The sequence below is a fragment of the Aspergillus campestris genome, assembly GCF_002847485.1.
Source record: "Aspergillus campestris IBT 28561 chromosome Unknown P168scaffold_1, whole genome shotgun sequence".
Taxonomy (NCBI): Eukaryota; Fungi; Ascomycota; class Eurotiomycetes; order Eurotiales; family Aspergillaceae; genus Aspergillus; species Aspergillus campestris.
The window spans coordinates 97,290-121,667 of NW_020194336.1; the positions used below are offsets into that span (position 1 = coordinate 97,290).

At 54.6% G+C, this 24,378-nt stretch overlaps 7 protein-coding genes across 7 annotated transcripts; 5 read left to right on the plus strand and 2 right to left on the minus strand.

The window, feature by feature from the left end:
* The first annotated feature begins 519 nt into the window (after positions 1–519).
* chl1 (DNA helicase) lies at positions 520–3,830 on the plus strand. The gene is made up of 8 exons (XM_024842182.1): positions 520–877; positions 936–940; positions 1,029–1,119; positions 1,185–1,351; positions 1,412–2,056; positions 2,111–2,776; positions 2,834–3,004; positions 3,071–3,830. Exons 1-8 carry the CDS (start codon positions 754–756, stop codon positions 3,749–3,751), a joined length of 2,550 nt encoding a protein of 849 aa, XP_024696300.1. The 5' UTR covers positions 520–753; the 3' UTR covers positions 3,752–3,830.
* A 192-nt stretch (positions 3,831–4,022) lies between these two features.
* On the plus strand, positions 4,023–5,341 carry P168DRAFT_285909 (60S ribosomal protein uL15). The gene is made up of 3 exons (XM_024836242.1): positions 4,023–4,130; positions 4,338–4,536; positions 4,716–5,341. The coding sequence occupies exons 1-3, from the start codon at positions 4,099–4,101 to the stop codon at positions 4,932–4,934; spliced, it is 450 nt and encodes a 149-aa protein (XP_024696301.1). The 5' UTR covers positions 4,023–4,098; the 3' UTR covers positions 4,935–5,341.
* A 383-nt stretch (positions 5,342–5,724) lies between these two features.
* Positions 5,725–7,022, minus strand: P168DRAFT_307995 (uncharacterized protein). Its single transcript, XM_024839157.1, has 2 exons — positions 6,554–7,022; positions 5,725–6,491 (listed from the first exon to the last, which is right to left on the minus strand). Exons 1-2 carry the CDS (start codon positions 6,924–6,926, stop codon positions 5,776–5,778), a joined length of 1,089 nt encoding a protein of 362 aa, XP_024696302.1. The 5' UTR covers positions 6,927–7,022; the 3' UTR covers positions 5,725–5,775.
* Positions 7,023–8,322: 1,300 nt separating this feature from the next.
* Positions 8,323–13,646, plus strand: pld3 (phospholipase D; the record flags this gene model as incomplete). Its single annotated transcript, XM_024833204.1, has 2 exons — positions 8,323–13,514; positions 13,577–13,646. The coding sequence occupies 2 exons, from the start codon at positions 8,323–8,325 to the stop codon at positions 13,644–13,646; spliced, it is 5,262 nt and encodes a 1,753-aa protein (XP_024696303.1).
* A 986-nt stretch (positions 13,647–14,632) lies between these two features.
* orlA (putative alpha,alpha-trehalose-phosphate synthase subunit Tps2) lies at positions 14,633–17,496 on the plus strand (the record flags this gene model as incomplete). The annotated part of the gene is made up of 3 exons (XM_024839709.1): positions 14,633–14,962; positions 15,020–17,261; positions 17,327–17,496. The coding sequence occupies 3 exons, from the start codon at positions 14,633–14,635 to the stop codon at positions 17,494–17,496; spliced, it is 2,742 nt and encodes a 913-aa protein (XP_024696304.1).
* A 1,355-nt stretch (positions 17,497–18,851) lies between these two features.
* On the plus strand, positions 18,852–22,278 carry P168DRAFT_261609 (putative MFS monocarboxylate transporter). Its single transcript, XM_024834702.1, has 4 exons — positions 18,852–20,488; positions 21,149–21,387; positions 21,445–21,512; positions 21,613–22,278. Exons 1-4 carry the CDS (start codon positions 19,071–19,073, stop codon positions 22,270–22,272), a joined length of 2,385 nt encoding a protein of 794 aa, XP_024696305.1. The 5' UTR covers positions 18,852–19,070; the 3' UTR covers positions 22,273–22,278.
* A 176-nt stretch (positions 22,279–22,454) lies between these two features.
* P168DRAFT_261611 (unc-50 family protein) lies at positions 22,455–24,136 on the minus strand. Its single transcript, XM_024834703.1, has 4 exons — positions 23,848–24,136; positions 23,595–23,698; positions 23,127–23,464; positions 22,455–23,069 (listed from the first exon to the last, which is right to left on the minus strand). Exons 1-4 carry the CDS (start codon positions 23,955–23,957, stop codon positions 22,758–22,760), a joined length of 864 nt encoding a protein of 287 aa, XP_024696306.1. The 5' UTR covers positions 23,958–24,136; the 3' UTR covers positions 22,455–22,757.
* Between the last annotated feature and the right edge of the window lie 242 nt (positions 24,137–24,378).

Here is a 24,378-nt window from a genome sequence, read left to right on the forward strand (position 1 = left end):
GTAGCTTTCTTCTTCCAGGCCATTTGGCATCCTGTCATGCAATGGCTCCATCCAGGAATGATCCATTCTAGCAGCATTCCAGGATCATTCCAGGATCATTCCAGGATCATTCCAGGACCATTCCAGGACCATTCCATGCGACATTCCATGCAATATTCCATCGTAGGCTCTCAATCTATCATTTTCTATCTTTCTAAAACGTCTGGATTATTATGATACTATATCATCATGCTGAGTTGTAGTATAAATTATGGATAAATCGATATCTACTTTGTATAAACAAAATATAAAACGTATCTTCTAAACAAGCTCAGTGCTGGTTACCAGAAGAGATACTGCATAATCCGAGAATGAATTGGCAAACAGGATCAGACAGAACAATCAGGTGGACGCCTCAAGAATGTGGCACCTCTTTGCTTTGTCTGCCTGAGGCTGGACACTCCACCCCATGTGGGTCTCAATCTCCAATTCACCGTTGCGTGCAAACCCAATCAATCATAGCCCGATGCTCAACTTGATACATTGTCTACTCTTGACCTGGTTATTGCCATACTTCCATTTCTTTGGATTGCCTAGACTCAAGACCCACAAGCTGGACATCGCAACTCCAAAATTTAGCCCACCCAATTGACATGGCGTCGCGCTGAGGATGCACTTCGCCCCATTGTTCTGCAATCGACTAGTTGGTTCCATTTCGACAGGCTGAACAGAAATTCGCCAATTACTCCGAAGTACGGAGTACATCTTGCAGACATGGAACTGCAGGGGGAGGATTTCCACCATCCGTATACGCCGTATGACATCCAGCTGGAGTTTATGCGCTCTCTCTATTCCTGTCTGGAGGATGACAAAGTAGCTATATTTGAATCCCCTACTGGTGAGTCAATCCGGTGGTAGCAATCTTATTATGCCTGCATAATCTAATATCGGCTTAGGCACGGTGAGTAATGATTATATGTTTGGATGACTTTTGAATCAAAAGGCCATATAGAGAATAGGCCAGGTGCACGTGCTAAACTCAATGATAGGGCAAGTCACTGAGTTTGATATGCGGTGCTTTGACCTGGCTCCGAGATCACAAACGCAGAGAATACCAGGAAAATCTATCAAATACAAAATGTAAATTATCCAGATATCCGGTAGGCTCCTGAACTTAGACCATAATTCTGACCCCTACCTCCCAGGCGACGACAACGAACCCGAGTGGATGGTGGAATATGCGAAGCGCGAGTCGGGCCGTGCCATTACGGAAAAGATCAAAGAGCTGGAATCCAGATTAGCAAAGACAAAGCAGGAGGAGGAGCGGCAGAAAGCCGCACTGGAGAATCCTGAAGGACCGCGGAAGAAGCAGGTATGTGAACGTCTGGTATTCCCCAAGCTCAGATCCATTTCTAAGACAGGTCGGGAACAGAAAACTGCCGCGCAGTCCACTGGATCTGACGACAGGTCGAGTGACGATGAGTTTGCTCTGGATGATTACGACAGTGAAGGCGAAGAGCGAAGTACTACAGGCAAGGGTTCGGAATCCGACCCCTTCAGTGGGCTCTCTTCCAGCACTTTAGAACTATTGGAGCGTTTCAAGGGAAAATACCCAACGGTATCCAACGATGAGGAGGAGGAGGACGGAGTACGGATCTTCTATTGCTCGAGGACACACTCTCAGTTGACACAATTTGCAAATGAATTGCGCCGTGTCTCTATACCCTCGAGTCTCCCGGAGGAGCTAAGTACTAATGCCACAACCGGTGAAGCCATCGAGGAACGCATCAAACATCTTTCCCTTGGGTCACGGAAAAATCTGTGCATAAACCCCCGAGTCCAGGCTTTGGAGAACCCAACGGCGATCAATGAGCGGTGCATGGAGCTGCAGAAACCCGGAGCTGCGTCTCAACACAAGTGTGCTTTCTTGCCGTCAAAGGAGACTGAATCACAGGTCGTCCACTTTCGCGACCATGCCCTCGCAACAGTCAAAGACATCGAGGACTTGGGTAAACTTGGAAAGAAAATAGGGATATGCCCTTACTATGCTTCCCGTTCGGTCATCAACCACAGCGAGGTAAGCTCCTCTATACATTTGACATATATCTATTTCAACTACTAACAGCAGAAGATCATAACTCTTCCATATCCGTTGCTTTTGCAACGATCTGCCAGGGAAGCGCTCAAACTTTCGGTAAAGGGGCACGTTGTCATCATCGATGAAGCCCATAACCTCATGGACGCCATCTCCAGTATTCATTCAGTGACTGTCACGCTCTCCCAGCTACAGAGGTCTATCTTCCAATTGACGACTTACGCCAAGAAGTTCAAACTTCGTCTGAAAGGAAAAAACCGAAGCTACATTGCTCAGGTTATCCGACTGATCAATTCAATTGCTGACCATCTTCGGTCCATTCTGGGAAGTAAGCAGCCACCAGAAGGATCAGTCCGGGCCTCAGATCTTATGGCAGGCAAAGGTGCCGACCAAATCAACCCGTACAAGTTGAGCCGGTACTTGCAAGAAAGCAAGCTGGCCAGGAAAGTCGACGGGTATGTCGAACACACGGAGAAAACGGCAGCCACTCAAGCGAATTCCAAACCGACAACCCCCGTTCTGTTTCACATACAGAGTTTCCTGCTGCCGCTCATGAATCCTACCGAGGAAGGGCGACTGTTTTATAATAAAAACCAGGGAGACATCCAATTGACATATATGCTCCTGGATCCGACCAACCATTTCCGTGAGATCGTTGATGATGCTAAAGCTGTTATCTTGGCTGGTGGAACAATGTCTCCGGTATGAATATACACGAAGCCCCATATATCGAATGTAGCTTACACGCCCTGTCTACAGATGACCGATTACATGCATCATCTATTTTCCTACGTGCCATCAGATCGACTCGGAACTTTCAGCTACGGCCATGTTATCCCATCAGAGAACCTGATCGTCCATCCCCTGGCTAAGGGTGTTCTTGGAACCCAACTCGACTTTACCTACGAAGCCCGCAATTCTGAGAGGCTGGTGAGAATCCCCTTGCACCGTGAGATGTATACCGCCGTCCAATGCTTATGCTTATGATTCGTGTAGATCGTCGACCTAGGGCGAACAATAGCGTCGCTGTGCCAAGCCATCCCGGATGGTGTTGTTGCTTTCTTCCCTAGCTATGAGTACCTCAATCGCGTACTGAGCGTCTGGAAAAAGGCCACTCCAGGCCAAAGCAAGACCGTGTATGACATCATCGAGAGGCAGAAGCCCATCTTATACGAGGGCCGAGAGACGACCGTCTCAACGGAGGAACTCCTCCAGGAATATGCAACGGCCATTGATACAGGCCGCGGTGCCTTGCTCCTGTCCGTAGTTGGCGGGAAACTATCCGAAGGCATCAACTTCTCCGACAAGCTGGGACGGGGTGTTCTGATCATCGGGCAGCCCTTTCCCAATATCCGCAGTGCCGTGTGGCAGGCCAAAATCAAGCACGTTGAGCAAAAGGCCTACAAGCAGAGTGCGGGTTCAGAGGCCACCCGGCAGTCTACAGCTAAGAGCGCAGGGAGGGAGTTTTATGAGAATTCCTGCATGCGAGCGGTGAACCAATGTATTGGCCGGGCGATACGGCATCGCAATGACTATGCTTCTATTGTTCTGATTGATCAACGGTACGAGAAACCCAGTATACAGGGCAAGCTGCCCGCATGGATTCAGCAGAGCATACGACCAGCGGGGAACATAGTCGGGAATATCTCCAGGTTTTTTGGTTCCCGCAGTAAATAGTTGGACTTAGAGACATAAACAGGCACTTAATAATTCTCTTAAAAGCATGTTTTATAACGATGAGATAGAATGATAGATAGTACCGGATAAATAGAGTTCACCGAATGAATAGAGTACCACGGAGTAGGTACAGAGTGGATGGGGCGTCAGGATCCACCTGGCACATCACCTGACATCACGTGGCTGGAAGGAAGGGGTTGCGCCCTAATTTAGGGCAAGGGCTTAGCGCACAGTCTAGCCGCCCGCGAGCCTTGAATTCACCATCCGAGCCAGCCAATCCACCCGATCGCATCCCTTAATCGACAAACACTCACACCGGTCTTGTCGAGCCCAGCACCGTCGACAAGATGCCTACCCGATTCTCGAAGACCCGCAAAGCGTGAGTCGAATATCCTCTCCATTTCCCAAATCCCAGAATGTCGTCCTTGCAGTCGAGCGAACGAACGGCCATGGTTGGAGGCCGTACGGACGGGGGGACCGCGAACGACGTTGATTGATCGCACATCCGCTTTCGAAAAACCGATCGTGTGCTTTGCAGAAAAATTTTTATGATATGATGGAAACTAACGTCTGTTCTTGCTCTCAGTCGCGGTCATGTGTCCGCCGGTTACGGTCGCATTGGCAAGCACCGTAAGCATCCCGGTGGTCGTGGTATGGCCGGTGGTCAGCACCACCACCGTACCAACCTTGACAAGTACCATCCCGGTTACTTCGGTAAGGTCGGTATGAGATACTTCCACAAGACCAACCAGCAGTTCTGGAAGCCCGTCATCAACCTGGACAAGGTACGTTTATTTTCTCGAGAATAGCACATTCGATATCTACCGATGGGCCAAGGAAAGTGGGCTGGCCTCTGGTGAAATGGCAAATGGGGATCAGCAGCAATGCAGATGGAAGAGATGGGCTCATCGGAAGAATCGATACGGTGGATAAGAAATTTTTTTACTAATGAATGCGATAACAGCTGTGGTCTCTCGTCCCCGCCGAGCAGCGTGATGCCTACATGAGCGGCCAGAAGACCGACACCGCCCCCGTCATCGACGTCCTGCCCCTCGGCTACTCCAAGGTTCTGGGCAAGGGCCGCATCCCCGAGATCCCGATCGTCGTCCGTGCCCGCTACTTCAGCGAAGATGCTGAGCGGAAGATCAAGGCCGCCGGTGGTGTTGTCGAGCTTGTCGCTTAAATCTGGGAAATGGATTACGGTGTTTTGCTGGAGAAGGGTTTAAAAGATAAAATTAAGGGCCCGGTGCTGCGCTGACCACGGTCGGTGTTAAACGAAACGTCGAATATGTCAATCAAGTCAAGGATTTATCTTACTAAGGTACTTGATAAACAACCAAGGGAGCCGTGGATTCAAAAACGTACATCGATCCGCGTATTTTACCAAATCGAAAAAAAAAGACTAAAACGGTTTATTTTTTTTTTCTTTTGTTTGTTATGAGCATAGCGTGGTCTCCGATTGCCCTTACGATCGATCTCACTGTTATTCCTACAAACCTCAATTGGAGTTTTTATCCAATTGATCTCTTGCTCGACGTTTCGATATGACCCGACATGAGTCAACCAGGCAATACCTATTTTCAACTCCTGCTCCCATCCTCCCAAATTCGTATTGGCCTTGCTCCGTGACCGACCTGTAGATATTGTATCACTCCATGTTCAATCTCATTTGTATGAACGCTGCAGACGAGAGCCATGCGAGTGGTGTAGGAATATTCTGTGCGCTACGCCTTGTATGCTGCGACTCACCGCTACTCGGCCGTGACCATCGTGTCTTGGACAGCCCTTTGATGTTCCTGTAGAATGATTTATACCTAAGAATCTGGTACGGATTTTACATTGTACTCGTAGCAATACCCTGCGGAGAGCAGCTACAAGGTCGATCAAAGGAATCCAGTATTGTTAGAATGAATGATAGTACCACTCTATTGAACGAGAGCGTGTGTTGTATGTACACACACATATATATACATGTCTAGTCTAGACGGTATGTACAAAAACTTCATCCACCGGGAAATCCAGGCTTATATCTTCGACTCGCGCACAATGCCTGATTTCGAGTCTTCACCACCAGCCAAGACGTCCCCAACGAACCTGACCGCTTCGGCAACCATCTTGGGCGTCACCTCGTGGGCGGCACTCTCGTCAATGATATCCTCGAACGTGATCGCGCCATCCGCAAACCACCCCGTGCTGCCGATAGCCTGTTTCAGCCAGTTGAGGAAGATTTCACCCCGGTGGTACGGCACCAGCTTGTCGACGCCGCCGGACAGAGTCAGGATATTCTTCCCCGCGATGGTCCGCTTCAGCAGGGGGCGGAGGGCCTTCTGCTCTTCCCCCGAGGGCTCCGCGATGGGCTTCTTGCGCAGCGGCCGGGTCTTGTTCTTCTTGCCCATCACGCCGAGGAGCAGACTCGCCGGGTCCAGTTTCCGGACTGTGGAGAGCAGGGTGGACGGGAAGGCTTCGGATCCGAGGAATTGAGAGCCCGGGGGATCGCTGGTGGTCCATTCGGGGAGTTTCGACAGTCGCGCGCGGTCTGCCATCAGGTTGACGTAGTCGGGGCAGCCGATGATCACGACGCCGGTGCTGATGCGGGGTTCATGGAAGAGGCAGCTCCATGCGGCGTGGCCGCCTAGGGATACGCCTAGCACGAGGTTCTCTGGAACGGTGCGCTCGGTCTTGGGGAAGACGTATGAGGGGAGGTAGTCGATCAACACGGACACATCCTTTGCGGTGCCCTCTGCCGTGTTACCGGTTAGCCGTGACAAATGATTGTTTCAGGTTGGGGGGGGAACAACGTACGGAACATGGAAAACATATCCTGCGCATGACGGGGGTTCCCCTTCTTCCAGGACTCATTGCCCAGCGGGTCAACCAGTCTCGAGCCATGATTGCGCTGGTCGAAGGAGACGGCGATCAGTCCTTTGGCTGGGCCCTTGGGACCCGCGCGGCCGTCTCGAATCCGCTGGTTCCAGTCATTGATGATGGCCGTTGCGATGCCTACCATGCGCTCTTGCGTTCCGAGTCTGGGATGCAAGAGCCAGAGGCAGGCGACTTCGGAGGCTTGAGGAGGCAGTTCGTCCAGGCCGAAGACTGTGGTGAGGATCCCCGCAATGGGGTATGTTTTCCGAGAGACGGCCGAGGCTTGGTCTAGTGTTTTCAATGGGTCTGTCATGGTGGGTGTTCACGATATATATGGGATAGATCTAAATCTAACGAATGTTGGCAATGACTGAGTACCTTGATTTACCTTGTGGTGTAGTCGATTGAGGTAAGGAAGGTAAGTAGTTGTTAGAAGTTCGTCTGTTATCGGGCGAGTAAACAGATCAGTAAAGCCGATGGCAAAGAAGAAGCCGAGGATAACACACATTACCCCATCTTACCTTACCAGACGGGGTTCCTGATATATTTTGTATGGATGGATACCGGTTTCATGTCCGAAGACCGGTACAATACGGTTGGTATATTTTATGGGGTATTCATTACAGTAGATGTAGAGAGATATAATAGGTATATATATCTTCAGAGTTATATACTGAAATATATATATGTATATATGTATATATATACATGGACGGAGTATATACTGGTAATGATTCATCATAATGAAACCACTAAATAGTTAGTACTGTGGATTGATATGTAGACCATGTATCATACACAGACAGGTCCATTGATTGTTTGTTTGGAAATTACCAGAATTACCAGAATTACCTCCATCTCTCTCTCTTCTTCTTCTTCTTCTTCTTCTTCTTCTTCTTCTTCTTCTTCTTTTCCCTCCTCATTCGTCTTTTCCATTCTAGTTGACTTCATGGTTCAAATCAAATCTCATTTTTACTCGTAAGTCTCCGGTGTCCAGTGGCCGCGTCAAAAGTGGACCTTTCAGTCAATACCTCCATCCAACTGATAATGGGAGGGTCCAGTCTCCACCGTGGCTAGGGGCAATTTTGAGTTAATGGACCAGTCTCAGTGGTCTCCTTGGACTGTCTTGACCTCCGTGGCCTCTGTCAAATAGCCAAAGGTCAAACTCCAGCTCTCATCTCCACTCCTATACCTATTACCTCCTAACGTTGCTGTCTCTAGCCTACCTGAGCTTAGCTTGCCGCAACGCTCCTTTCTTCGTTCCCCCCAAGAATCCTGTCCCGAGAAGGTCTAAGGTTTTCTAGAAATCTGGAAATGATTGCATAGCTCAACTTCCTCTCTTTCCCTCTCCCCGCCTCCTTACTCCCCCTCTTCTTTCTTTCTTTCCTCTTCCTCCTTTTCCATATTCCTCCCCTCCTGTTCGTTTTTCGAAGAGCCCAGTCGCTGGGTTCCTCCGATTGTGAGTCGGCTCGGTCAAACACGCCAACCATCTACTTCCCGCCTCAAAGACAAAGAAACCATCGAGCGACTGATCGCCATCCCCGTTGACAGCAACGATCATGCCCACGTCCGCAGTAGATACCCCGGAGACGAAAGTTCCCTCTGAGAAGAAATTGGGGAGGCCTGATCCTCTGACGATGCCCCCATTGAGGGGCCCGAAACTCGGCTCCCCTTTTCCCTCCCCGACGAGCTCCAAACGTCTCCCGCCGATGCATCCCGCAAACGAGAATGACCACAAACTTGGCGAAGAGTCAGGGAAAGGGTGTGCAGAGCACGGCGGTGGTGGCGCGGGAGAGCTGGCGGATGATGTCCCAGGACCCAGCGCGGTCCCCCTGGGCGCGCGACGACCGAACGACGCGATCGAAGCGCAGCAACAACCCGGGAACCAGAGATCACAACCGTCCCAGCCGGGTTCGACCGCGTCCCCGCGCCGTCCGAGTGTGCAGTTCAGTCGTGACCCGTCCGAGAACGATCCAGCGGCTGACGCGCTGCAATCGCGGCCCTCCTCGGCGGGGGATGACGCCGACCCCGGGTCGAAAGGGAAGCAGTCCATCTTCACGAAATTAAAGTCCTTTGCCTCTCCCTCGTTCGGCCCTCATTCCCGCTCCGCCAGCGGGGCGACGATCAATGATTTCCGCTACCCCAACAACGACCTCGCCACGCCTGGCTCCGAGAGGGGGGAGTTCCGCTTCCCCAATACCCTGGCGGAGGAAGACAGCGATATGGATGCGGATGCGGAGGAGAGTGCAGGGGAGCAACGGCAGTCTCGCCCGACGAAGAAGAGATATCCTCGTCGGCGGCAGCAGCCGCCCCAGACCGATTCGGCGCCGCAGACCGAGCCCAATACCCCGAGGGCCACCAGTCGACCGTCGTTCCACTTGCCGGCCTCATTTGGTCCCTTCGAAAGTTATCGCCCGTCTTTATTCCCTCGCAGATCGAGTACGGGAGGCTTCAACCAGCAACGCGAGGGGGTGTCCGAGGACGAGGGCCGTGATCGCCTCAATCGGGATACGGCCTGGCGGCGCAGAAGCGCATGGCTGGCCAACAGCCGCGGTCTGACCTATGGCTCGCAGGCGAACCAGGAGGACCGCCGCCCCAGCAACCTACGGCGTCTGACGGGCTTGGGTGGTCCGTCGGAGCATGACGGACTGGCGCCCCCCTGGAGGCGGCATCGGGCCGAGCGAGGTTCCAGCCTCAGCGCTCAAAGATGGCGACAGATCAAAGCGGGGTTGAAGCTCATCGGACAGCGACGCAAGACGGACCACACCGTCGACCATGCCAAGTCCGCGGAACTGCTGGCGGAGTTGACGTCCGGCGTGCCGGCTGCGTTGATCCTGGCGAGCATGTTCCAGCGGGACGAAAATGGCAGCAAGCGCATCCCCATCCTCCTGGAGCAGTTGAAAGTTCGAGTCACGGATAGTCGGATCGACTCCCACTCCGGAGACCGCCACTTGGTCTTCCGGATTGAACTCGAGTATGGCAGTGGGATGACGCGGATGAAGTGGATCATCCACCGCACCCTGAAGGATTTCGCCAATCTCCACCTCAAGTACAAACTCCATTTCGGGACGCAAAAGTACATCCAGATGCGTCCCACTGAAGGGGGCCATAACCTCCCGCACTTTCCTCGCAGTGCGTTTCCCTACCTGCGGGGCGTTCGAGGCCTGGAGAGCGACATGGAAGATGAGGAGGACGACGGTGGCTACGAGACCGCCGCGGAGGCGACCAGCGGGAACGAGAGACCCGGCAAGAGACACACGCAGCGACGGTCGTCAGCGAACGTCTCACGCCGGCAATCCAGTGCCACGAACCCGGACGGCGACGGGGTGGCCGCACCGTCCGATGTCCCCGAGGCTGGGCCGATGCCCAAGAAGGAGACCTATCCGGAGAAGCAGCGGAAAAAGCTGGAAATGTATCTGCAGAAGCTGATTCATTTCCTGATCTTCAAGCCCGACAGCAACCGTCTCTGCAAGTTCCTGGAACTCTCAGCCCTGGGGGTTCGTCTCGCGGCCGAGGGCAGCTATCACGGCAAAGAAGGCTATCTGATCATTCAATCGTCCAAGGGGCTGGACTTCCGACGGGCTCTGACCCCCGCGTTGGTGAAGAAGCGACACATGCCCAAGTGGTTCTTGGTCCGGCACAGCTACGTCGTCTGCGTCGACTCGCCCGAGGAGATGAACATCTACGATGTGTTTTTGGTCGACCCCTATTTCATGCTGCAGGCCCAGAAGATCAGCCTGCGGAACCAGAAGGCGAAGGAGCTGGCCAAATCGGCCAAAGACTCCGCCCGGCACCCGCAGCACCACACCCTCCGACTCGAGAACTCCGAGAGAAAACTCCGGCTCCTAGCCCGGAATGAGCGCCAGCTCCATCAGTTTGAGGACTCGATCCGGTTTATGGTTCAAAACACACCGTGGGCGAAACCGAACCGCTTCGACAGCTACGCGCCCGTGCGTCACAAGTGCTTTGCCCAGTGGTTGGTCGATGCCCGTGACCACATGTGGATGGTGTCGCGCGCGATCAACCAGGCGAAAGATGTCATCTACATCCACGACTGGTGGCTCAGTCCGGAGCTCTACCTGCGGCGACCGGCAGCGATCAGCCAGAAATGGAGACTGGACCGCCTCCTCCAGCGGAAGGCCCGTGAGGGCGTCAAGATCTTCGTCATCATGTACCGGAATATCAACTCGGCCATTCCGATCGATTCCGAGTACTCGAAATTCTCCCTCCTCGACCTGCACCCGAATGTCTTCGTGCAACGGTCCCCGAATCAGTTCCGTCAGAATACGTTCTTCTGGGCGCACCACGAAAAGCTGTGCATCATCGACCACACCTTGGCCTTCGTGGGCGGCATCGATCTGTGTTTTGGCCGGTGGGACACCCCCCAGCATCCTCTTACGGACGACAAACCGACCGGGTTTGAGACGCCGGATGGTCCTAAGGACGCAGACCACTGCCAGCTCTGGCCGGGCAAGGACTATTCCAACCCGCGAATCCAGGACTTCTACGACCTGGACAAGCCGTATGAAGAGATGTACGATCGCAATGTGATCCCCCGAATGCCGTGGCACGACATCTCCATGCATGTGGTCGGCCAACCGGCCCGCGATCTCACCCGCCATTTTGTCCAGCGGTGGAACTACATCCTCCGTCAACGGAAGCCGACCCGCCCGACGCCGTTTCTGCTGCCGCCGCCTGATTTCGACGCGGCCGATCTGGAAGCTCTCGGCCTTGACGGGACCTGCGAGGTCCAGATCTTGCGGTCCAGCAGCATGTGGTCGACGGGGACACCGGAGATTACGGAGCACAGCATCATGAACGCCTACGTCAAGATGATCGAGGAGTCTGATCACTTCGTCTACATCGAAAACCAATTCTTTGTCAGCACCTGTGAGATCGACGGCCGGAAGATCGAAAACTCCATCGGCGACGCGCTGGTGGAGCGGATCACGCGGGCCGCCAAAAACAAGGAGGCCTGGCGTGCGGTCATCGTCATTCCGTTGATGCCCGGGTTCCAGAATACCGTGGACAGCGAGGGCGGGACTAGCGTCCGGCTGATCATGATGTGCCAGTACCGCAGCATCTGCCGCGGGGAAACGTCGATCTTCGGCCGCCTCCGGGCCCTGGGCATCGAACCGGAAGATTACATCCAGTTCTTCAGTCTGCGGACCTGGGGCAAGATCGGGCCCCAGAAACAACTCGTCACCGAGCAGCTCTACATCCACGCCAAATGCATGGTCGTCGACGACCGCGCGGCGATCATCGGGTCGGCCAACATCAACGAGCGGTCCATGCTGGGGTCCCGCGACTCCGAGGTCGCGTCCGTGGTCCGGGATACGGACATGATCTGGTCTACTATGAACGGCCGTCCTTACCTGGTTGGGCGGTTCCCTCACACCCTGCGTATGCGTCTGATGCGGGAGCATCTGGGCATCGACGTTGACGAGCTCTTGGAGCATTCGATGGCAACCGAGGAAGAGCTGCGCAAGATCGACATTGCCGAAGAGGGCCCCGACCCGCCGGGAGAACCCGAGAAGCCCGACACCGAGTCTCTGATGGTGGAAAAGCAAGACGAGCGGGACATGATGGAGCGTCGCCACCGCATCCAGGACGAATTTCTCTCGCGGTCCGAGGACATGCACAGTTTCAACCACGACGTCGATTGGGAGCAGGGCAACAACCCGAATCTGAAATCGAACCGGAAGCTGACGACCGATACGCGAGTGACGTCGAATGCGGAGCACAAGAAAGATGTCGAAGGGTTTGGCCCGGACCAGCTGCATGCAGCCCAGCAAGCCGGGCAGGAAGATGGCCGGGACTCCAAGGTCTTGAACTCGCAGACCGAGGTGTTGGTGTCCCCCATCGCACCCGAGGGTCGGGGCACCGTTCAGCAACCCAAGCTCTCGCCGCCGAAGAAGAGCCCCTCGCACAGCGGGTCCGGCCCCAAAGAGACGGGGTCCGCCCCTCCGGCCCTTCAGACCCAGGATCTCGAGTCCGCCCCGGTGGTGGAGGGGATGGCGGGGGCGCGCCACCCCGCACTATCACCGGGCCCCGAGACCGAGGGCGGCGGCACTGGTGGTGCGATCCCACCGAAAGATACGGCCGATCCAGCGCGATTCCCGCACCTGCCCGGCTCGGACCTCAAGCACGTCTTTATCGACAAGGACTGCATGCGCGATCCTGTGAACGACATCTTCTACCTGGACACCTGGCATGCGGTGGCCGAAAAGAACACGAAGATCTACCGGTCGGTCTTCCGCTGCATGCCCGATAGCGAGGTGAAATCGTGGAAAGAGTACAAAGAGTACGCGGCCTATGCGGACAAATTCGCGGACCGGCAGAGTCAAAACAGCGGCAAGGCCTTCCAGCCTCATCAGCAGAGACGGACAGGTCCGCCCGGCACGGGAGCCAGCGTGGGGATCTCCGGGATCCCGGGCCTCCCGAACATCCAGCTGCCGATTCCCAACCAGCGCGCGGACGGAACCACCTCCACCGAGAAGGTCCCGCAGCTCCCGACGGAGAAGACGGACCAGCGAGCGGCGGAACCTGCCCAGAACACGGGGCCGGACTTGACAAAGAACGAGACCCCCCAATCCGCGGGCGAGAAGTCGACGTTACGTGCTGGGGACCAGCTCGCCTCGGGCGCGGTCCCGAACGCACGACACGAGGAGGGCTGGTCCTCCGGGGACGACGCGGAGAAGCGGAACTCGGACCAGCCTGCGGTTGATTACTCGGACGCGTTGAACCGAAATGCGACCCAGTCGCGGCGGCGTCGGCGCCGGGCCACGACGCTGGGATCGAAGCGCGATTTCCACTCCGTGGACGAGTTGATCGACCAGCAGCGGGCGGAGGAGCTTCTAGAACAGACCCAGGGGCATCTGATTTTGTGGCCTTACGATTGGTGGGTTTTACTTTTTTTTTTTTTTTTAGAGCTACGATTGGATCATGCTGACAAGGTTCTAGGCTGGAGAAAGAGGAACAAGGCGGCAACTGGCTGTACACGCTGGATCAGATCTCGCCGTTGGAAATCTAGTAAGTTGATTCCTCTGGTCTTAATGACATCGGTGCTAATCTTGGCAGTAATTGATCCACTTTCTCTTTTCTCTTATTCCTGGTGCTGGACAAGGGACTGGATGGTTACCCTTTTCAAGTGGATCATTGGCGTTGTGTTCAGGGAATTCCTGGACAACCAGACTACCGAGTGGGGAGCAATGTAAATATAGGTAGAATCATAGAAATAATCCGGACTGGACCCGGACTGGACCCAGGGATCGACGATGACGTTGAGATCACAGAAGAGACAGTAAAGGGAAAAAAAACCTGGACAGACTTGCCTAGTGCGTCTCACCGCCCGCAGCGAAATCCCGAGCCGGCCCCGCTTAGAGACTCGCGCTCTTCTCCATCCGTCACCAGTTCTGGATTCATCTCGTCCCAGTCGTATCCTCATTCTTCTTTTTTTCTTCTTCTTCTGATTCTTCCATCCCTATCTTCGTAACTCTTCAGTACCCCTTCTCTCGATCCATCAGCTTGAATTCATCTCCCGATCTACACATCCACCAATTCAGGTTCATCTTCACTCCACCCTCATCCGTTCCTGACCTCACCTACTTTACCCCTCCTTGTCCTTGTCCATCCATGGCATAGCTCGCGCGTCCTCCTTTTCCCCTCCTCCTCCCTCCTCCTCCATCTCTCTCTTCCAGTCCTGAATTCCAGTGGAATCTTGAGTTGTCCCTCGTTCATTGGAGGCGTTGGTGATTTCCATAGCTTTTGCCTTCTGTCAACTACCGCCCGCACCCACCGCTCTCCGGCCTCGGTCAGTCGATCCCACCATCGCCACTCCCCTGTTTTTCTTTTCTTTTTTTTTTTTTTTTTTCTTTTTCAAGAATCTTCGTGGATATTCAAAGCGATCTTATACTGACTATTGTGGAAGTACTAGATCAATCCGACTAGTTGGACGTCGACAACTCGTGTCCCGCCCTCTACATCGTCCTCACGTGCCTTCGATCGTCACCCATCCCCATGTCGTCCGAGCACCCGCCCCCCATTGCGGGGCCTGGAAACAAGGCGGATCTCCTCGTGGTCGGATCTGATGCAATCAGCCCCGATCCCCTGTCTGCTGGAACCTCCCCAGGCGTGACGGATGCCGAGTCCCCCGTCACTCCCACCCAGGCTACTCATGGCATCGGATCGGGCGGTGACCTCTTACGTAGCCTGAGTCTCACGGGAGAATCGGCGGTGCTGGAAGCAGATCCCCGGGAACAATACCCGGGTCTCCACCTCACGGGGCGCATCATCAGTGCCGCCTTTTGCATACCCTACAAAGTTTACTGTCGTCCTGGAGGGAATTGGGTATGAGCGACCCCCGCGCCTTTTTTTCCTCGTTGGCTCTGTCTGACTGTTGTTTAGGAATTGAAACCCCGTTCGGGAACGTCCGCGCTGTTTGACTCCTTCGCTTATCTCGGTTCGGATGAGACGAGGTGGTCGCATACGCTTGTTGGCTGGACCGGCGAGGTTGAACCGACCTATGAGGCTACGGTCCCGTCGCAGCAAGTACCGCTAAACACCAGCGGCGCGAAGCCCCCCAGCCCGGCCGGGGGGATGACTCTCAACCGGGCTGCGGCCCCGGTGCCCGTCGATGTCAATAACGGTCCACCCAGCCATCCTCTCGTCGGTGGCTTTACGGTCGGCCCGGAGGATCGGGCCCGGCTGGATAAGCAGCTGAGCTCCGGTCGCTACGGAAAAATCTCACCGGTGTGGTTGTCGGACGGGTCGGATGTGCCGGAGGATTCGTTCGCCCTGGAGGACCAAGGGAGGTGGCGGCGCTACGCCGAGCGGGAGCTGTATCCCCTGCTCCACTACAAGCAGCACGGCCCCACCGATGGCCGCTCGGAGCGCAGGTGGTGGGCGGATTATGTGCGCATGAACCGGTGCTTTGCGGACCGCATCGCCCAGGAGTACCGTCCAGGGGATATCGTTTGGATCCACGACTACCATCTCTTCCTCCTCCCGAGCATGCTGCGCCAACGGATCCCGAACGCCCACATCGGCTTCTTCCTCCACGCCCCGTTCCCCAGCAGTGAATTCATGCGGTGTCTATCCAAGCGGAAGGAGGTCCTGACCGGCGTGCTGAGCGCGAACATGATCGGCTTCCAGACCTTTTCCTACTCGCGCCACTTCTCCTCCTGCTGCACCCGCGTCTTGGGCTTCGACTCCAACTCGGCCGGTGTCGATGCCTATGGCGCCCATGTGGCCGTCGATGTGTTCCCCATTGGCGTCGACGCCAAGGCCATTCAGCGCGTCGCATTCGGCTCTCCGGACATCGATTCCACGGTCGAGGGCATCCGGGGCTTGTATGCCGGCAAGAAGATCATCGTGGGCCGGGACCGGCTGGACAGCGTCCGGGGCGTCACCCAGAAGCTCCAGGCCTTTGAGGCGTTCTTGGAGCGGTTCCCCGAATGGCGCGACAAGGTGGTGCTGATCCAGGTGACCAGCCCCACCAGTGTGGAGGAAGAGAAGGAGGAGACCAAGATCGCCAGCCAGATCTCCAACCTGGTCTCCACCATCAACGGCCGGTTCGGCTCCCTGAGCTTCTCCCCGATCAAGTACTACCCGCAGTATCTCTCGCAGCGCGAGTATTTTGCCCTGCTCCGGGTCGCCGACGTCGGCCTGATCACCACCGTCCGCGACGGCATGAACACGACCAGTCTCGAGTACATCATCTGCCAGCAGCACAAGCACAGTCCGCTGATCCTCTCCGAATTCTCCGGTACCGCGGGGACGCTGTGCAACGCCATCCACATCAACCCGTGGGACACCGCCGGCGTGGCCGGGGCCATCAACCAGGCCCTGACGATGCCGGCCGAGCAGAAGGAGGCGCAGCATTCGAAGCTGTACAAGCACGTGACGACGAACACAATCTCCGCCTGGTCGCAGCAGTTTGTCACCCGCCTGCTGACCAACCTCTCCTCCTTCGATCAGTCCGTGGCCACGCCGGCCCTCGACCGGGCGAAGCTGGTGCGGCAGTACCGGAAGGCGCGCAAGCGGCTGTTCATGTTTGACTACGACGGCACGCTCACGCCGATCGTCAAGGACCCGCAGGCGGCGATCCCGTCCGATCGCGTCCTGCGCACCATCAAACGCCTGGCGGCGGATCCGCGGAACGCGGTGTGGATCATCAGCGGCCGGGACCAGGCCTTCCTGGACGAGTGGATGGGGCACATCCCCGAGCTGGGGCTGAGCGCCGAGCACGGCTGCTTCGTGCGGAAGCCGGGCTCGGACGACTGGGAGAACCTGGCCGAGCGATCCGACATGGGCTGGCAGAAGGAGGTCCTCGAGGTCTTCCAGCACTACACGGAGCGGACGCAAGGCTCCTTCATCGAGCGGAAGCGCGTGGCGCTCACGTGGCATTACCGGCGGGCGGACCCGGAGTACGGGGCGTTCCAGGCGCGCGAGTGTCGCAAGCAGCTGGAGGAAACGGTGGGGCGGAAGTGGGATGTGGAGGTCATGGTCGGCAAGGCGAATCTGGAGGTGCGACCGACCTTTGTCAACAAGGGGTGCATCGCGTCGCGGCTGGTGAATGAATACGGGACGGGGCCGGGACAGGCACCCGAGTTTATCTTCTGCTCGGGAGATGATTTCACCGATGAAGGTATGCTCAGTTTGATTCTTGTATGGATAGCAAGGTCTACGTGGGTACTGATTGTTATTTTCTAGATATGTTCCGCGCGCTGCAGAGTTTCGACCTCCCGTCTGACCATGTCTTTTCGGTCACGGTTGGTGCCAGCTCGAAGCAGACTGCGGCCAGCTGGCATCTGCTGGAACCAGCGGACGTGATTGAGACGGTGTCGATGCTCAACCATAGCTTTTCTGGGCAGGATCACTGAGGTTGTCCAGCTTGTTTACTTCTACCGCCCCGCACTCTACCCTATCTCGAGCACGAGATCTTGATGCGGGGACTCCATGATCAAGCCCGTCAAACACCTTCATTTCGGCTAAGTCTGACATCTCCCTATATCACCGGAAAAGACGGGGGAGTGTGGAGAGGGGACGTCCTGTCGTTGCGGGTCTTGCAGGGGCGCACGAGCGTGCATTGAGGTTGGACATGGACGTGGACGTGACGTGACATGATTTGATTTCGGGCTAAGACGGCGAAAGGCACGGCGCCGTGGTATCGGGTGGTATATCTCCTACGATGCTGCTATAGCCGTAATCATATTTAGAATCCGGCCTCTTCTCGTCTTCTCACCTCCATACCTACACCGGGAAGCTGTCAATATCCGGAGACTGCCTTTTAACACGGTGACATAGACAGATGGGAAGAGCATAAAAGAGCGCATTGTAAATCGTTAGAGAATAGAGATTAACTTTATAAATGAATTAGCCCTATGCTTATATGATTGAATTGATAGAACTTGTTCAAGGTAAACCCGAGGTAGACCCATCTGTAGTTCTACAGCTCGGCCTCTGCCATTCAGAACCCGAACAACAATTAGTGGACCGAGCAGACACCGGGCTCCACCGTCTGTAACTCTAGACTCTTAAGAAAGACCGGCTGGAAAGACCACCCAGGCTCAGGACTCACTTATGTATATATTTTCATGTATCTACTGTGGTACAAGGGTAACAGTATATACCTATATATATCTTTTAGGTAGATAATACGTACGCAAACAGCCTATTCTCACGGCGGGGTTTGATAGCGGGGTGGAGTGGGGGTTATGCAAGTTCCCTTGTCATATGGCATATAGGCTATAGCAAGAAATACTATTCTCTCCTATTGTATCATTCGTATATTGTCAATGAGGTGTGGAGAGCTCTAAGCATATAATATAACTATGTTGGGCATTGGGCGGGGTGTATGCATGTATATACTAATCACAAACAGATGAAACCATCCAGATCGACAAGAATCCTACCCTAACCGTCCACCAGCCTAGTCTCTGCAGGTTTCCCTGGTTGAGCTTTTTTTTCCAGCGGGACTTGTTAACCTCTTTGATAAGTCGACCCTAACCAAGACTACAGACTAGTCAAGTAACTACTAAAAGTAATACCGCGGATTCCCAACTAGTCAGTAAGAAGTAACCGTCGGACGTACAGCCGAACCCGACTCGGCTTTCTCTGCGAATCCTGTGAATGAATGTTGATCCTGGGGGGAATTTTTACCCCGATGGGTCTGTCTGGATTTGGGGTTGATATTAGCATTATTAATACTATCTTTACAAATGAAAACAAGGGAAGGAAAAATTGAGTAGGTTGGAACTTGTGACTCATTTTGGATGATATCTTGTTGTATATCTTGGCTTGATATCGTTCTTCTTCTGGTCTAGATACTCGAGACTTTGAGAGGGAACTTTAACCGCTTATGTTCGAGGCGAGAAACTGAGTCTCTCGATCCACTCAACCAAGGGACCTTTCGTCTGTCATTTGGTCGTCCTCTTGGACATACGGTTGAGGCATCATGACGAACAATCAAGCAGAGGACGAACGGCCAGCCGACGCCCCCCCAGAGAACGACCACCAAAACGAGAACGAAAAACACCTCGACAGAACCACCAGCAATGAATACATCGACGAAGAAGCCGGCCTCGACTCCGACGAGCTCTCCCGCACAGCAACAAACGCCACCAACGTCAGCCGGCTCGCAGCGCGCACCCTCTCCCTCGTGCGCACCCGCGAATCCGGCAAAGACATCGGCCCTCCCCCCGACGGGGGCTTCACCGCATGGTCGCAGGTCGCGCTGGCGCACTTCGTCATCTTCAACACATGGGGCTACATCAACAGCTTCGGCGTCTTCCAGAGCTACTACACGGAGGCACTGGACCGGCCCCCGTCGGACATCTCCTGGGTCGGCAGCATCCAGATCTTCCTGCTCTTCTTCATCGGGACCTTCTCCGGCCGCGCCACAGACGCAGGCTACTTCAAGGCGATCCTCACGGCCGGCGCCCTGCTGGAGGTCTTCTGCATCTTCATGACCTCGCTCTGCACCGAGTACTGGCAGCTGTTCCTGGCGCAGGGCATCGGGCAAGGCATCGGGTGCGGGCTGATGTTCTGCCCGACGATCGCCCTCATGCCGACGTACTTCACGCGCAAGCGCGCCCTCGCCATCGGCATCACGGCGTCCGGGTCCGCCACGGGGGGGCTGGTATTCCCCGCCGTGGTAATGCGGCTGCTACCGCAGCTGGGGTTCGGGTGGACGATGCGCGTGCTGGGGTTCATCTCGCTGGCGACGCTGACGCCGTGTCTGGTGTTCCTGAAGCAGCGACTGCCGCCGCGGCGGAGCGGGCCTCTGGTGGAGTGGGGCGCGTTCCGCGAGCTGCCGTATACGCTGTTTGCGATCGGCATGTTCCTGAACTTCTGGGGCATCTACGTCGGGTTCTTCTACATTGGAAGTTTCAGCCGGAATATGATCGGCGTGTCGCAGGAGACGTCCATCGATGTGATCCTGGTGATGAATGGCATTGGGTTGCTGGGCCGGCTGGGTCCGAACTATCTGGCGGATCGGTTCACGGGCCCGCTGAACATGCTGCTGCCGTTTAGTCTGGCCACGGGGGTGATCTCTTACTGCTGGTCGGGGGTGGATAGTGTTCCGGGGCTGTACGCGTGGAGCGCGTTCTACGGGCTGGCGGCGGCGGGGATCCAGTCCTTGTTTCCGGCGACGCTCAGCACGCTGACGACGGATCTGAAGAAGACGGGGGTGCGGATGGGGATGGTGCTGAGTGTGGTGGGGGTGGCGGCGCTGATCGGGTCGCCTATTGCGGGGGCGCTGGTGGAGAAGGCTGATGGGCATTATCTGTATGCGCAGATGTTCATGGGGACGGTGATTGTGGCGGGGATGTTGACGTTGAGTTGTGCGCGGTTGGCGAAGTTGGGGTGGAAGTGGGAGCGGGCGTGATATCACTTCAGGGAAGATATCATGGTTGGCGTTCGTAAAAGCACAGTGATGTACATAGAACTAATTAGATCCATGATAATGATAATACAGATATCGAGATACCTACCTTATGTCAGTATTTTTGATGCTGAAGTTGGCCATTGGTATAGAGATCAATGGATACCTCAGGCATTGTACAGTGACCAATGAGGTGATGGTGAATCAGCAATGACTAAGACTGTACACACTAACCTGTTTTGGCTAGACTGTATAGGATGCCTGAATGCTAGACAGCTGTAAGGCATCCATCAGTGACTTCAAGTTATGTTATGGATAAACAGACATGTTGTAGATAAACATAATAGTAGGTATAAAGAGAGTAGTAGTTGATATGCTGATACTACTATTGTGGTAGTTCCATCATACTGACCATCGGTCCCTTACCGCATATAATATATAGTAGTAGCATACTATGACAAACAGTATATATCTTTGCCATGCCATGCCTGATTGAAATGTAAAAAGAAAGTAGAACAAACCAGCAAGTATAAACAAAATCAGATCAAAGCATATGACTCACAGCCTCTCATACTCCTCTTTCCCTTAATTCAATCATCTAACTCTTTTGTATGGTTGATTGTATAGACGCCTCAGCCCCACCCAAGCATCCGGTCGTTTTTGTCCCTCTTGATCCCCGCAGTCTCTTCCCCTCCCTCATACAACAACCCCTCTCCTTACCTACCAGACGAACCTCTCCCCGTCTATCACTTCTTGTATTTCCGCTACCAGATCTCTGTCACTCTATCTCGTGCTCACCATTCTATCAAGAAAACATCTCCCATTCACAAACTCAACATGGCGCCCCGAGGTCGCGGTGGAAAGTTCTCCAAGCCCAGTCGAGGCGGTACGTACCCCCTCCCACTAGCAAGATGTACATGGCTAATAGGTTCGCGGGAGATAGGTGGAAAGCACTTTAGTCGTGATGTCCAGCCCGTTGATAAGAACGGTAACCCTGTCGGTCTTTGGAGGGTACGTTCCTTCAACCTCAACCAGTCGCGTCTCCAGGCGCTCAAAAGAAAACGAGAGAGAATGATAAAAGAAGAACACTACTAAACTATAATCAAAATAGGACCCCGAAGACGCCATCCCCTCCTCCTCCGAAGGCGAAGACTCCTCCCAAGAATCCAGCTCCGAAGACGAAGACGAAGCCCCCACCACCGCGGCAGGCTCCTCCAGCGCCGCCGCCGCCGCAGAACTAACCCGCGAAGAGCGCCGCGCAGCAGCCAAAGCCAAGAAACGCGCCGCCATCGCCCGCAAGAACCAAGTCCAACCAGGCGACCTCCCCTCCTCCGACGAGGAAGACGACGACGCCGACAACGACAACACCAAAGCAGAAGGAGAGGGCGACCTCCCCGCTAACCCCAACCACACGGCCAAATCTCGCTCCCAGCTAGAAGCCAAAGACGACGACGACGAAAACGCGCCGGCGAAACCCGCTGCTGCTGCGGCGGCGGGCGGCGGGGATCTGTCGCAGCTGTCGAGGCGGGAGAGGGAGGCTATCGAGGCGCAGCAGGAGCGCGAGCGGTATATGAAGTTACATGCGGAGGGGAAGACGAACGAGGCGCGTGCGGATCTGGCGCGGTTGGCGATCGTGCGGGAGCAGCGGGAGGCGGAGCGCGCGCGGAAAGAGGCGGAGAAGGAGGAGAAGGCGGAGTTGGCGAAGCAGAGGGTGGCGGAGAGGGAGGCCAAATTGCAGAAGGGGGGGAAGAAGGGCAATAAGAAGAAGTGAATCATTAGATAGATTAGAGGTTTTTTGGAAACAATCAATCGATTGATCGATCAATCAATGCATGGATTGAATGGTATATGAAGTGAACGGGTTTCATGTCAGACCGTATGATAAGTTAAACATTGTCTACCCGATCATATCATCTAATGGATATACAGGATGACTATTACATCTTTTTGTATAAGTTGGCTATTATAACATCCGTTAATATACAGTCTTCCATTGTAAAGACGGACAAAAGATGTATGCAATATGCGACCATGCACCAGTTCCTAAACCAAGAGAAGAGAAGCCACTTGTCATAAACAAAACCATGTACACCCAGATTCACCGGCGCCGCGATCGAAAACGAAAATCCACAGAGGTTATATTGAACGCTGGACGTTATGTATCCACCATTAATGGAAGAGAAAAAAGACGAAAGGAAATGGAATAAAGAAAAAGTTGAAAGTCATAGGATGTGCCCTCTCCAAAGTAGTGAGGGATCACGCCCCCCAAAACAAACCCTCCACGCTCCGCCCTTGCATGACCACGCCCCACCCGGCGATCAGACTGATGAGCCACATGACCGCGAACGCCAGAATGGGGAGGAGGAGGAGCTCCGTGTTGTGCAGGAACGGGAGCGCATTATACCCCAGGAAGGTGATGTAGGTGTAGTAGATCAGGGCCGACAGGTACAGCGTGTTCCCCAGGAAGGTGGCGAGGAAATTGCTCGGACTCCGCATGAGGAGCGGCAGGAGGAGAAATTGGACCACATACAGGTGTAGGTACAAGGGGAAAAAGGCGCGATTCGAGACCTAGACAGGAGAGCGGAGTTAGTCGGAAGCAACGACAGAATCAGGGGGTGGACTCACGTCGAAACAGTATCCAAATTCCAATTGCTCCTTCTCACCCGGTTGGGTGAACAGTCCCTGGGCGGCCCCTCGTCGCCGTCCGCGCACGCCGCGGAGTCCCGTGAGCGAGGCGGCCGCGCCATTCGGGCCGAACAGTCGGCCAATGACGAAGTATCCGATCGCCGACACCAACAGCGATGACCCGATGAAATGACCGAAGATGAAGAGGAAGGACAAGCGGACGATTGTTCCGAAGGAGGGGGCATAGGCGAGACCCCATGCAAGGGCTGTCAGAAGCAGAAAGAAGGACAGGAGATATGCGAAGGACGGGTCGGGACGATGCCAGGTGTTCTTGGTTTCTGTGGATAGTAGACGTTCCGATGTCAGCGGGGTCGGGTACACTCTTTCAGGACGGATAGTACGGGGTCTGCATACGTTTCTGTGTCTGTTAGTGGCGTGCGTCATGTCATGGTGGGACGGATGGGGAACTTACATGGTAGTAGATGGACTTGAACACCTTCTTCGGGGCGATTAACAGGGAGGTCATTTCCCAGATGGCCATCTCGAAGTCCATCTGGGGAAATTTGAACAGTCTAGAGTATTCGTCAGCCATAGTCGCCCTCTACAGTCTCTCCCGACGTCGATTGCATCGCAGCCGAGTCCCGAGTATAGCAGTACACCAGTACGCCAATACACCACATGAACGCGAGCGCAGCAACCGCATATCGACCCAGACACCCACCTTTTGAAAAATCGCGGCATCCGAATATTGGCTCGGCGATGAGCCGGTGTGGTACCGCCAAAGTTGGCCGGACTGGCATGTTGGCGCGGAACGGATATGTGAGGGTTCATATTGGGTGACGGGGTCCAAGCCGGCCCAGGAGTCTAGAGGGCGGGATTCGGAAGACGAGAGGATGGGTGTATTTTGTCGAGGACAATAGTATATGTGTCTAGAGTCTAGGGGAGAGAGAGTACTTGTTGTTGAGGTAGAATGGTAGAGTGGAGTGATTAGTGTAAAGTAGTGGAGGAAGATGTTCTGGTGTTGAGTTCCGTCTGATTCCTGATGCGCTGTTGGCCCGTCGGGTTATGTCATCATCATTGTATGCCTGAGGCAGACTTATAGTTCATCCTGATTATTCCTGGAGTATACGGAGTATGGACTTCATCATATGTCTGCTGAAAAGGAAGACGGATTCCACGTTCTCTCTCCTGACCCAGTGGAATCCTAGGGCTGTCCACTCCACTCCGTACTCCATACTCCGAACTGGTTAAT